This window comes from Schistocerca serialis, chromosome 3, assembly GCF_023864345.2.
Source record: "Schistocerca serialis cubense isolate TAMUIC-IGC-003099 chromosome 3, iqSchSeri2.2, whole genome shotgun sequence".
Classification (NCBI taxonomy): domain Eukaryota; kingdom Metazoa; phylum Arthropoda; class Insecta; order Orthoptera; family Acrididae; genus Schistocerca; species Schistocerca serialis.
Genome location: NC_064640.1, coordinates 261,547,613 through 261,560,708, shown reverse-complemented (window position 1 = coordinate 261,560,708; position 13,096 = coordinate 261,547,613). Strand labels below are relative to the sequence as shown.

Below are 13,096 nucleotides of genomic sequence, written 5' to 3'. Positions count from 1 at the left end.
TCAATGGAGAGACGTCCACAGATGTTAAAGTAACCTCTGGCGTGCCACAGGGGAGTGTTATGGGACCATTGCATTTCACAATATATATAAATGACCTAGTAGATAGTGTCAGAAGTTCCATGCGGCTTTTTGTGGATGATGCTGTAGTATACAGAGAAGTTGCAGCATTAGAAAATTGTAGCGAAATGCAGGAAGATCTGCAGTGGATAGGCACTTGGTGCAGGGAGTGGCAACTGACCCTTAACATAGACAAATGTAATGTATTGCGAATACATAGAAAGAAGGATCCTTTATTGTATGATTATATGATAGCGGAACAAACACTGGTAGCAGTTACTTCTGTAAAATATCTGGGAGCATGCGTGTGGAACGATTTGAAGTGGAATGATCATATAAAATTAATTGTTGGTAAGGCGGGTACTAGGCTGAGATTCATTGGGAGAGTCCTTAGAAAATGTAATCCATCAACAAAGGAGGTGGCTTACAAAACACTCGTTCGACCTATACTTGAGTATTGCTTATCAGTGTGGGATCCGTACCATATCGGGTTGACAGAGGAGATAGAAAAGATCCAAAGAAGAGTGGCGCATTTCGTCACTGGGTTATTTGGTAACTGTGATAGTGTTACGGAGATGTTTAGCAAACTCAAGTGGCAGACTCTTCAAGAGAGGCGCTCTGCATCAGGGTGTAGCTTGCTTGCCAGGTTTCGAGAGGGTGCGTTTCTGGATGAGGTATCGAATATATTGCTTCCCCCTACTTATACCTCCCAAGGAGATCACGAATGTAAAATTAGAGAGATTAGAGTGTGCACAGAGGCTTTCAGACAGTCGTTCTTCCCGCGAACCATATGCGACTGGAACAGGAAAGGGAGGTAATGACAGTGACACGTAAAGTGCCCTCCGCCACACACCATTGGGTGGCTTGCAGGGTATAAACATAGAGGTAGTTGTAGATGTATTAAAGTGGCTGAAGGAATATGGTATCAGGTGAAAAAAGAGCACAGAGTTTCTAGAAAGACAGGAGAACACTCACAATAAGAAAGCAGAATTACATAAGTATAGTGTTGGGCAGTGGGTCATGTTATCTAACCCTCATGTTCCGAAAGGGAAAGGAAAGAAGTTCATTCTGCAATACCAAGGATCTTATCAGATAGTGAAACAACATCCCCAGTTAACATTAAAACATAACTCTCCATCTGAGCCATGGTGGTTCGTATAGAAAGAATTCACCCATTTCAAGGTGAACTGGAAGGACTGCCTCAATTACCAACAGCTCCTTCTGAAAGAGGAAGGGAATTGGGTAAAGAAAGCAGAAGAAAGAAAGGTAGAAATAAGCCAGTGATGCAGAGTGTACCTGAGATTGTTCCAATACATCCATACACCTATACACCTTAAGACCACAAGGTGATCTCACAAGTTGGATGTTTGTAATTACTTATCAGTTATGTATTATGGTTAATTTATGTTGTATTATTTCTATGAGAGAGGTTCACAGGGTATATTTTCATATAGGTAATAGGTTAGAGAACTATTAATAGAACAGTAGTGTGTCTAATTCAGATCCATTGTTTTCTTTAAAATGTAGTTGGTATGAAGTAGATAAGCAGATAGATCATAAGTTGGTAGTAAGTGAGAATGAGTAAGTACATTTGTGTCACACTTTGGTGTGTACATTTAAGGTTGGAGGCTCTTTGTAACAGATGTCTTCTACATCAAGCCAGTCAGTTACGATGAAATGAAATGATTGTATGGCATAGTTGGCTGGGATGTCCTAGTTGGGTTCGGCCGCCAAGTGCAGGTCTTATTTCATTCGGTGCCACATTGGGGGACTTGCGGCCGGTGATGAGGATGAAATGATGATGAGGACAACACAACACCCAGTCCCCAAGTGGAGAAAATCTCCAACCCAGCTGGGAACTGAATCCGGGCCCAGTGCTTGGGAGGCAAGCACGTTACCACCCAGATAAGCAGGCAGACAGTCAGTTAAGATGATAAGGCATATGAGAAAATACTACTCTCCACTGTGGAGTCACTGTAGTGATGAGCTAGGCAAGTCACCATTTGCCCCAAAAATCAAGTACACCCAGTACCTAAGTCACGCAAGTATACTCTGTTTCAAGAAGCTGGCAACTAAATGCCCAAGGAGATCATTGCAAGTGAAACAAATTTTTCCAAAAGATAGGGTCACACTAGCTGTACTCAGTACCAGAACCAATAGTAGTCATTGCCATCTGTCATGACCAAGAACATTTCATCAGCACCCAGCATATAGAGCTAATAAGTCAGGGATTGCTAATGAATGGTACACAGTGTGACACTTCAGGTCCCACATTCTGGTTACCTGCCACCATTAACAGAACCACAATTCTAAATACCAGCTACTCATTAATTTATCTAATGGACCTGCCTTTAGAAATCCAACCCAAGGAAAACTTGACTCTTCTAAATTCCATGTTAGACCAAACTCTTCTGGCTACCTTGGACCAGATGATAGCAGCACAAAAGTGATCATGTGATGAAGGAACATCTACTCAGTCATATAAGAAAACAATGGAATGAACAAGGCACTTGCCTCATAGCCACAGGGACTAGCACATCAGCTGTTTGTGTAATTTTGAGCATAATAATGATTGTGTACTGCCATCTCATACACAGAGTTGCAAATCCTGCCCCTACCTTCCATCAACCTGTGGGTCCACAACAGACATGCTGGTACCAGTGAAGAAGTGACTCAACCACAGTGAACAATAGTAAATTGTGAAAGAAAAAAGAGGGGAAAAAACAAAGAGGGATACAGAAATTCAGTGCTTAAGCATTTTAGGAGTGAGATACTGTATTTAGTGTAAAATAAAGCAAAAAGGGACACACACCAAAGTCTTATTCAAAAATGAAGAAACATTGATAGATGTGAAAGTGTCCTGTTACAGTAAGACTAACAAAATAGGAATCCAGAGGACTGGGTTAAGCTAAGAAGGGAGGAAATGTAATGCCCCAAACACTGCCAGCTGGACCAACAGACCAGCAGCCAAAGCCAGGTCGCAGTTACCAGCCAATGCCCTGCCAGCTCACTGATGTCAGCAAATGGGCACCTGCAACTGGCACTTCCACATGAGGGATGTCATGCAGACTACTGTCACATGATTGACTGATTAACCAACTACGCCACACCAGGCCATCAATCCCATTCCAGATGTTCTGATGCAGTCCCAGTACAGGGGGTCTTCCACAGCTGCCACCGTATGGAAATGGAATTTGCATCACCAGGACCATCCCATCACAAAGTCGTCACAGCTGAACCGTCCAATGACTCACAGCCTGTGTTGGTAGTCACTAAAACCATGACACTGCCTCTGCCTCTGCACATGGGCACCACCTTGCTGCTGCACTGCCACACTGCAGCCACCAGCTGCCACGTGCTATCATGATGTAGTAACTGGGCCACTGCAATCGCTGACAGGAAACGCCTGCATTGGGACACACATACCAGTGTGCTGAAGCCTGAGGATCACTTTGCATCACCTGCAGTATGTCTGTTTCAGAGGTGTTGAACCATGTATATTCATGTTCATCAGTAAAGTGTTCTATCAACTGAATTGGCTTCCTTCTTCACCCATTTCATTGTCAACATCCAGCAGAGAATCACTCACCCACTCCTTTCTTACAGTAAATGTAAGTCAAAACATTCAGACCACATATATATGCACATAGTTCCAACTGGACTAGTCACATTAAAGGCTGATTTCACATTGAGGCTGCTGTTTACAGATATAACTGGCTTCAGTGTATGTCATACTGATTTACAGTTTTACATGTGTGATGTGTTGACAAAATTGATATGTTTTATCATTTTATTCATTACTTTATACTTTTCAAAAACTTATGTACATAGAGCAAATCATGTGGTTGCAAATAAAAAGATTGACTAATGTCTTACATTTACATATGGTGGCAATTGCGTGAACTAAGCAGTGGCATCAGTTGTTGCTGTATGCTTTACTGAACATAGTTTAAAAAATATGAAAGATGTTGCTCAGAATTCTTACATTAATAATTTTTTTATTAAATTGTGTTACATACTAAGGACAACTGGAGGAGTTGGACAGACAGAAGTGATGTTATAAGGCATTGTACCAGCAGTGGTATATCAAAAGGACCATAAATCTTTCGGTTTTAAATGACCTTTCTCATAAGTTTCACACAAAAAAACTTTATAATTTGCACTGTTTGGTGTCAAAACTAGTAAAATTAAGTCATGCAAAAATGTAGGAAATACGTAGGGCTTCATTTCAGATCAGTGGTCCCTATCTCTCATTCCCCATCAAATTTTAGCCTCACCAATACCCCCTCTACTCCACCCACTCTTCCTTCCTAACAGCCTTTCCTACCTCATTAATACTACACTTCACTCCTCCAATATTATACCGTCACATCCCTACCCTCCATAATGAACAACCTTTTCCCCTTCAGCAACAGACTCCCTATGCCAGGGCAGGTTATTCCAGTTTTTGTGCCGGGAAAGTGCTACATTTCGGTATCATGTTTTAAATGTGCTCTTATTGTGTTTTGTTTTACCTTTTATTATTACTGTTTTTAACTTGAAGAGCAGGAAGTCATGTTGGGATCAGCCCATAGTAGCCAAATTCCAATGACTTTTAAACAGTTCCGAAAACTGGGAGCTTCTTGTGGTCACATGCTCATTAAGCAGTGTCCTGTGAGATGATGCCTGATGGAAAAAGATTTCAAACTCCTCCAACAGGTCCATATGCCTTCCCTCCTTGCATGGATGGAGCATTCTCATACGTGCGCACAAAACTAGTGCACTGTTGCAGCTGTGATGTAATTTAAACAGTGGCCTCAGTGTGAGGTCAATCTTTGACATGAATACTCCAGTTGGTACTATGTGCATATATAAGTGGTTTTAATGTGTTAACTTACATTTACAGGTATGAACCTTATGACTGTCTCACATTAAAAGCCTAAAAAGCTGTACATTTAATGAGGCATGCATGTTATCTTATTGTAAGTGGTTCTTCATATGTCTTTTTAGAACTGAAGATGGCCACAAAGTGACCAGAACCTAGATATGGAATAAATATTATTTGTGATTGATTGTTGTACCGCTTACTACTTGGAATAAATAAAGTTTCTGGCCACAAATGTTCCCAATAGAATGAACCCTGTCACTTTTATAATTAATGTTCCAGTTTCAAAATGCTGTAGAAAGAGAACCACTGCTCAGAATGGCGTCAAATTTGAACAACATACTACTGATGCAGGGGGAAACATCATGGGAAAAAAATTAACAAAAATTTTATTGATAGATGGTGCCATAAGCAACTCTATTTAAGTAATTAAATGAGGTTGGCTAAAAACAACAGCTTTGTGTTGGGCTGCACATTGTAACACCTGTGCTGTTCAATGTGCATGACTACACAAGTTTTGCAGTCAACAGTTGTGGCACTGTTAGTTATGTAAGCCCATCCACTATGAAAGGGTCATAGCACATCAGATGGAAAAAGTCAGTTTTTATTTGTCCTGAGGCCAAACACCACATAAAACCAAAATGACATTGGTTTATAATTGTTCTGAGACTGGTGCAAGGTGTGTTCAGTATACTGTCCTCTGTTTCCTGTCACAAATAGAAATAAAAAAAAACAGCATATTCCACAACAGATGGGAGAGTCTTGGGTCTTGTTCAAAATGTATTGTACAATGTGTGCTTCAATTCAGCTCCATTTGTAATTGGAGCACTGAACCAACATCTTTTAGACAACCCCACACCCAGAAGTCACACAGACTACGATGAGGTGAGCTGGATGGCCAGGTTGTAGGGAAATTATGGCTGATAGTTCTAGCATTTCCAAAATACCTCTGCAGCATCTTGCATAAAAATGATCCTACCCACACATCCATACTGTTGAAGGGTTGGAATGACAGTGGTATGCAAAAGACTCATAGCATTTACCAGCGATGGTACAGGTAACATGACACAAAGGACTAATTTCTCATTTCCTTAAAAAAAATTTGCAGCCCTACCATAAACAATACCATCAACCTGCACCATAAAGTCACCTTTGCAGAATGAAGTGCTATCGGCTGATGAGTGTGCAGATTTTCTGTTGCTCATTTTCTGCAATTATGTGTACTGACATGTCATTGGAGATGGAAATGGGCTTTTTCTGTCCACAGAATGTTCCATGGCCATTCATTGTCTGCTTTCGTGTGAGCAAGAAATTCCAGAGTGAATGCTTATCTTTCTGGCAGAACAGCAGCAAACAATGCCTGAAGATGGGAAGATTTTGTATGGATAGCAATGCATGCTGTTTCATTGGATTTTATGTGCCATGCTCACAGGTGCAACATTTGTGGAATTCAACATGTAATGCTTGGCCACATCTTCAACAGATATTGAGTCAAATTATGGCTGCCACATTGCACTGCAAAAGAATCAGTCTTTTCAAATTTTGTAATCATTTCCTGTATATCCTTAGCAGACATCAGAACAATGCCCTTTTTCTTACCCTTGAGTGTCTGGAACATCTGCAGGACTGCTGGCACATGGTCACTGTTCTTGTAAAACTGCTCTGCCACCAGAGTGTGAGCCTTCATGGAGACAGTCATGCTGAGTGTATCAGGTACAAACTGAGGAACAGCTATGTGTTGCATGGCTGTTGTTGTGCATATTCTGGTGCTTACAGTGCTACCTATTGCTCAAATTTTTGTTAAATTCTTCTTTTCACCACAACATCCCCCCCTGCCTCAATAATATTCTGTTGAGATTTGATGTCATTCTGGGCAGTGGTTCTCTTTCCACAGCATTTTGAAACTGAAACTTTAATTATGGTCACCTTGCACAGGAATGATAAAAGTAGAGAATTAGGGCACTTGCACAATGATACAGATAATTGTTGTTCCCATCTAGAATCTATGGGTGAAATATGAATGGTATCCATGTGACAGTGTTAATATATATACTGTCATACTCAGTATTTTGATCTAAGATGTCTGAGATATTAGTGACTTAACTGAAGGACATACTGATAAACAATATTCACCTGTGATGTAATAGGATCACAATCATGGTACCTTGCAAATATTAGCATCCCTGCATACACTGTCAGGAAAACAATGGCTGTCCAACCAACCACATTTATCCACATCATTCTGGAACAGATAAATGTTTATTATTTATTTAAACTGAAACATATTTCATAGCAGGAATGACAAAATGAAATTTTTGCCACATCATTTTACACACAAATGAGTGTGCCACTTACTGTAATATAATCCACACCTATTTTCCTGCAGTTCAGTATATGGTTGCAACTGATTTTGATACATCAGGTCAAGAACTATACTTCTGTTGCAATCTAATAATGATATGCACCAGTTTTACAACAGGGCGTCTGCAGAGAAATATGCCATGTGCCCTCCACAAATATATTAGCTCACTGAAAAAAAGTTAAACACCAGGAATGAGTGGTCCAGTTTGCATATCACTTGGAACATTTGCATACTATGAAAGAACATGGAAATTATTAGAGCTGTCATAATTTTAACGTCTAGAATGATCAGTGGGTCAGTTTATTCAAAGGAGGATAGATGAGCTATACATGCTTATGAACCACAATTAAATTGTGCTTCCAGATCTGGTGGCATGGCACATCCAACTATTGTAACATGGAACAAACAGTCCATATTGTTAACTCTTAAGTCAATCTGATGTGATTTTACAAACTCCTCAGTTTTGTATGATTTTGGTGCTTAACTTTTTTGTCAGTGAGAAATATGTATGCAAATGTAACTATTCACTACAGGTGATGAACTAGATTTAATAACTGTCTGCATGACAGAATAGGTTAAAAATAAGAAAATTAAAATTTACTTATTAATTAAAGAATTCATTGACCATTGTTTCATAAATAAAGTATTACACATTGGCTTTACTTAAAGATATTAAAGCAGATGAATTCTACTCAGGTAACAGCTATAGCTTTATCCCTGGCATGATAAGTTTATACTTTTTGCTGGGCACAAAATCGGCAAACCTCAGTGTAATGCAAACCACATTGATATAGTGATGAAAAAGAGTTTTTTTTTTAACTTTGACCTTATGGTAGATATAATACAATCTTTAAGAAATGAAAACTTCTGAGTCAGTTTCATTAAAGAAATGAGATCAATGTATTTTAAGAACTTACTTGGTGACAACACCAGATAAATAATGGCCATGAAGTTTAGGAAATACATTTTTAGCAAATGACACTCATGTGGATAAAACAAAATTGAATGACTTGATGACAGGCATTCAGCGACAGATGTTCTGAAATTAGTAAATTGCACTTTGAGTGACATCAGTGAGATAATTGTAAACATAGTCCCATTAGCAGCTGCATACTTCAAAGTGTAGGAATAAGGAGTTGGAGTTGGTTATTACTTTAAATAAGGAAGACAATGAAACTCTTTTACTGTACCAAAATGAATTTTCAATCAAGAAAACTATCAAATGATGAGGCAAATCATTGGGAAACATGGAGAGTTCAACAGAGAGACACATTTATTATTCATAGATAATATGAAAGCTTTCAGTAAAGTAAACAGAGAAAAGCTATGGAAGATAATAAACAAAAAAGGAATACATGTAATAAAGATAGTAGAAAGTATGTACCAAGGATCAGAAATCACCACTGCAGGAATTAGAAAATCTAAGATCCAGATAAATTTGGAAGTGAGACAAGAATTCAGCTTGTTGCAGATTCTTATTTATATTTATATGGATGACATGCTGAGGCAATGGGTGAATAAATTAGGTTTTTATATATATGACCTTTACTTGTGGTGACTAGGTTTGGATATGATGTCTGCAACAAAAGAAATTATTCGATAATATTACTCTTTGCTGATGACCAAATTGTATTGTTGATGCATGCTCCAAACAGCTGCCGAAGTTATACAATCTATAAGTATCTTAAATTACTGAACCATCACCTCCATCATAAGTACTGAAACATAACACAAGCAGTACATTTGCAAACAGTTACAATCAGCAATTTTGAGTAATACTTCTAAAATCATCTACAGTGTATTATCGGTGCTTCTTCCAAAACAGCACCAGGACACACATTGCATTCAACTAGTGTGTAAGATGTCCCATAACTAATTGCTTTACTAGTAATGCTTACTCCTTTCCATCGTGATCATATTACACTGCAAATAGTGGAACATAGGAATGTGTGGATTCATGAATATCGTTTTACAAAGCCAATTCATTAAGTAAAGGAAAGATGAGGTGCAGAAAACACACAAAAAAAGAACACCATCTCAACAGGCCTTAAATGCTCAACAGTACTGACTGGCCACCATGTCATCCTGAGCCTGTAGGCATCACCAGATTCAGATACAGAGGGGGCATGTGATCAGCACACCACTCTCCCAGCCATTATCAGTTTTATTGACCAGTGCCACTACTTCTCAATCAAGTAGCTCGTCAGTTGACCTCACTAAGACTGAGTGCACCATGCTTGTCAACAGCACTTGGCAGAACTGGACAGTGACCTATCCAAATGCTAGCTAAGTCTGACAGCACTTAACTTTGGTGATCTGACAAGAAATGGTCTTACCACTGTGACAAGGCTGTTGGCTGAGGTGGAGACAACATTTAATTAAAAACTTAAACGACAGAAGATTAACAATAAGCGTAGCCTCGGATGTCATGTGTTTATCAGTAACCACATGTTATCATGAAACAGTGGAACATCAGTATATTATGTTAAAATTATGAAATTCCTGCCGAAAGTATAAAATTCACAAAGATTTATGGTAGTTATGGAACTTAGGTTATGAACTTAGATAACTCTATTACAATGTGTTTCACAAAATCTTGACCGCACAGAAATAATTTTGATTAGTAAATCTTTAAATGAAATAGTATGAAAAGAAGATTAATGCCTGTGCAACATAGTTATCATCACCACTGGTGGTGCAGTGTTCCTGCGTAAAAGTCTTTGAAAGCAATAGATATTGATCTTGCTGGCCAATTCAATAAGTAGCAGCTTATTGGTGGTCCAAATGTCTTTCGTGGACTGAGAATGCAGTTCATATGTGATGTTAGTGCTGTCTTTGGGGGCAGTATATGATTGACCTTGGCTGTTGTATGGGGGAACCATGCAGACTACAGTGGCCTTTAAGCTTTCCCTGATGCAGACATTCTTGCTTGGAAGACTTGGAGTATAGCGGAGAGTACTGGACTACTAGCGAAGGTTCCCTATGGTACCTTGGTTCCAGACAAGCCATTTAATTTGTCCTCAATAAGAAAGAAGAAGCTGAATGCAGATGAGCATTTATTCATTTGAGTGAAAGTAGGCAACAACAACTGTAAAATAAAGATTACAGGTGATTATTTGTTGTATTATAGACAATAAAAATTCGTTATCTCCTTTACTAATTCCTTATGAAAAAAAAAATATTCATTCACTTATATTGACTGTTAGTGCATGGTTATGCACTAGGTGTAGTGTGACCTTGAGGCAGCTGATGTGTTTTGTCTGGTGATGAGGCACTTTGCTATCTTAAGAGAGTGGACTTATTGAGGGGCCAATCATCAGATGTCTGTCTGCATTCACTGATGGTGCTAAAGTTTAGTTTAAGATGTGGTGATATGCTGAATACTAGTACACACTGCACCAAATCAAAATACATTAATTATGCATTAACAATATTAAAGATGAAAACATTAATTCTTTCTCTTTGGTTTAGGTTAGCTTATATGTAGCAGTGAATAACATCTGGTCTGTATACAGATATCAGTTTTTGAATGTAGAAACAACATCATTCATCTCTCCTTTCTCCACATGCACATATAATGCTCCTTTATAACAAACAACGAGTTAATGCTAAGGGATTTTAAGCATCTTATGTTTAATTTTAAATAGTATTTTACAATCAACATGCCCGTTAATTGACTGTTGAAATATGTGATATGAACTAAAAATATGTATGACATGAATTATAAATGAACCTGCAAATTTCAGACTAAGTTTCAGGAAAGTTTATGAATAGCATAAAGTATTTTATTCAAAGTAATAAAATAATGAAGTAAACATATCAAAGATCTAAAATGGAACAGTGCACACTGGGTTCTTATTTTCACAACACTTTGGTAAAGACTCTACAAAGTTCGAAAGAGGGAGGAAAGAAGTTCAGTGGTAAGTTGTAGCTTTATTTATTTTTTATTTATTTAGCTCTAAGTAAGTTTATGAGATCTGCTCAGATTGTTTAGTCCCAGCCCAGCACACAGGTGTAACCTCTTACATACAGTCAGTGAAGTGCATGCTGCACATAGTTTAAGATAAATAATTATACAGGATGAAATCAGATAGATACAGTGCTAAAGAACATAACATGCTGGTGCATATGTATTACATAAAAGTACAGGAGTAGGTATATACAAAATAAGTAAAAACAACTATGGTAAATTCTAATAAAACAACAAGTGAAAGACACTGCTGGCAGTGCTCATATACTTACTGTCTAGCTTTATTGACAGTTCTGACAGTGAGATACCTCTGAACTTGCAACTGATTCGCACCATAAACTGTGTTGTGCAGAAATCCTGCTCCAATCAAACATGACCAAACTGTGTATCTCTCTGTAGGATCATAATTCCAACTGAAACAATGGCCTTGTGTGAAATTCATGAGTAGATGAAAATTAGTGGTAATCATTGCAAGATATATTAAGAAATAGTGACATAATCTGACAAACCATTGGTAACTTACTTGAAGAACTCTGTTCTACCAGCTTTTGCATTTCTCATCCACACTACTTCTGGTCCACCAATATCCATTGTTCCTTTTGTAAGAACTGCTATCATGGAGATGAAGAGGACAAATACTTGAAAACAGTCTGTCCATACCACTGCTTTTATTCCACCCTATGAGAAAATGAAAATTTACTCTTAAATATAATGTGTCTACCTATACTTCTTTTCTCCATTGAGTTTCTTAATGTGTGAGGTCTCATTTTTCAAGTAAATGATTTTTTTGTGAAAGTTATCATGTAAGTAGTGGTGGAAAATTTTGTTTTTTGTATAAATACATCTAAGAAACAGCCAAACTCAAAATTTTTAGGCTTATGAGAGTTTCATGAATTCACCCGCTCTTGAATGAATGGCAAAATATTAGATGCAATAGAAATAGGATGCTTTGAAGTGATCGTACAAAAAGTATAGCCAGGTGCAGCAGATCAAAACTGGAAACTCAATAAGTATTTCTTCCTTGAAAGTAACTGAATATAGCTATTTATTTTTCTTTTTTTCACTTGGCTGACACTGATTTTTCCCACTAACAAGGCCAGTACCCTTTGCTATTGGATTAATTTTTACAATTTTCTTCTGATAACATTGGCTGATCATTGTATTACAATATTTATGAAGGCATATAAGACATCTCACTAAAAAGTCACTTCTTTCTGGCATAATTAACATTCAGAGAAATGTAACAAATTTTGTGTCAACACAAAACATATGAAATTTCTTTGAAATGCATAACCCAATGACTGGTTTAAAAAAAAATTATGTCTGACCCATATTCATTTCAAATAATACCATACCTCAGTTAGTTTTATGAATAAAAAATACATTGTTATATTTATTAAAAGCAAAACTCATACATTTCATTATTAATAAACTATATTTACAATCTGGCAGCACATTTAGTTATAGCTAATAGAAAGGTGGACTAGTAATTATGGACTTAATAGCTGCAGAGATGATATCATTGTCTGACATAATCCTTATTGTTTAAAGTTGTTTAATCTTTATTAGCCATTCAGCTTCAACTGTTGGTTTCTGGAATATATTAATAGCAACATAGATGGCATGAGTTTGTTGTAGGTGCTTCCTTAGTCTCTCAAGATAAGATAGCTCATGACAGGATATTTTAGTTGAATTTAAGCATTATGTTCAATATTATCCATTACGGATTGGAGGCAATGGTTGTTATGTCTTCAGAATTATAATTGGTACCATTTGACCATATTTGTAGAACAGAAATACAGCTGAATGCTACCAGTTATAATTGATAAGCATTAGAACATTA

At 37.6% G+C, this 13,096-nt stretch overlaps 1 protein-coding gene across 4 annotated transcripts in view; it reads right to left on the bottom strand.

Annotated features, from left to right (window-relative positions):
* The window catches only part of LOC126471584 (sodium-coupled monocarboxylate transporter 1-like), a 337,815-nt gene that overhangs the window by 34,146 nt on the left and 290,573 nt on the right, over nucleotides 1-13,096 (bottom strand). For all 4 annotated transcript variants that reach the window (XM_050099818.1, XM_050099819.1, XM_050099817.1 and 1 more), the window contains exons 7-9: nucleotides 11,777-11,931; nucleotides 11,526-11,666; nucleotides 7,055-7,163 (exon numbers count right to left, since the gene is read on the bottom strand). In XM_050099818.1, coding sequence (XP_049955775.1) covers nucleotides 7,055-7,163; nucleotides 11,526-11,666; nucleotides 11,777-11,931 — 405 coding nt within the window. The remainder of the gene's footprint in view (nucleotides 1-7,054; nucleotides 7,164-11,525; nucleotides 11,667-11,776; nucleotides 11,932-13,096) is intronic.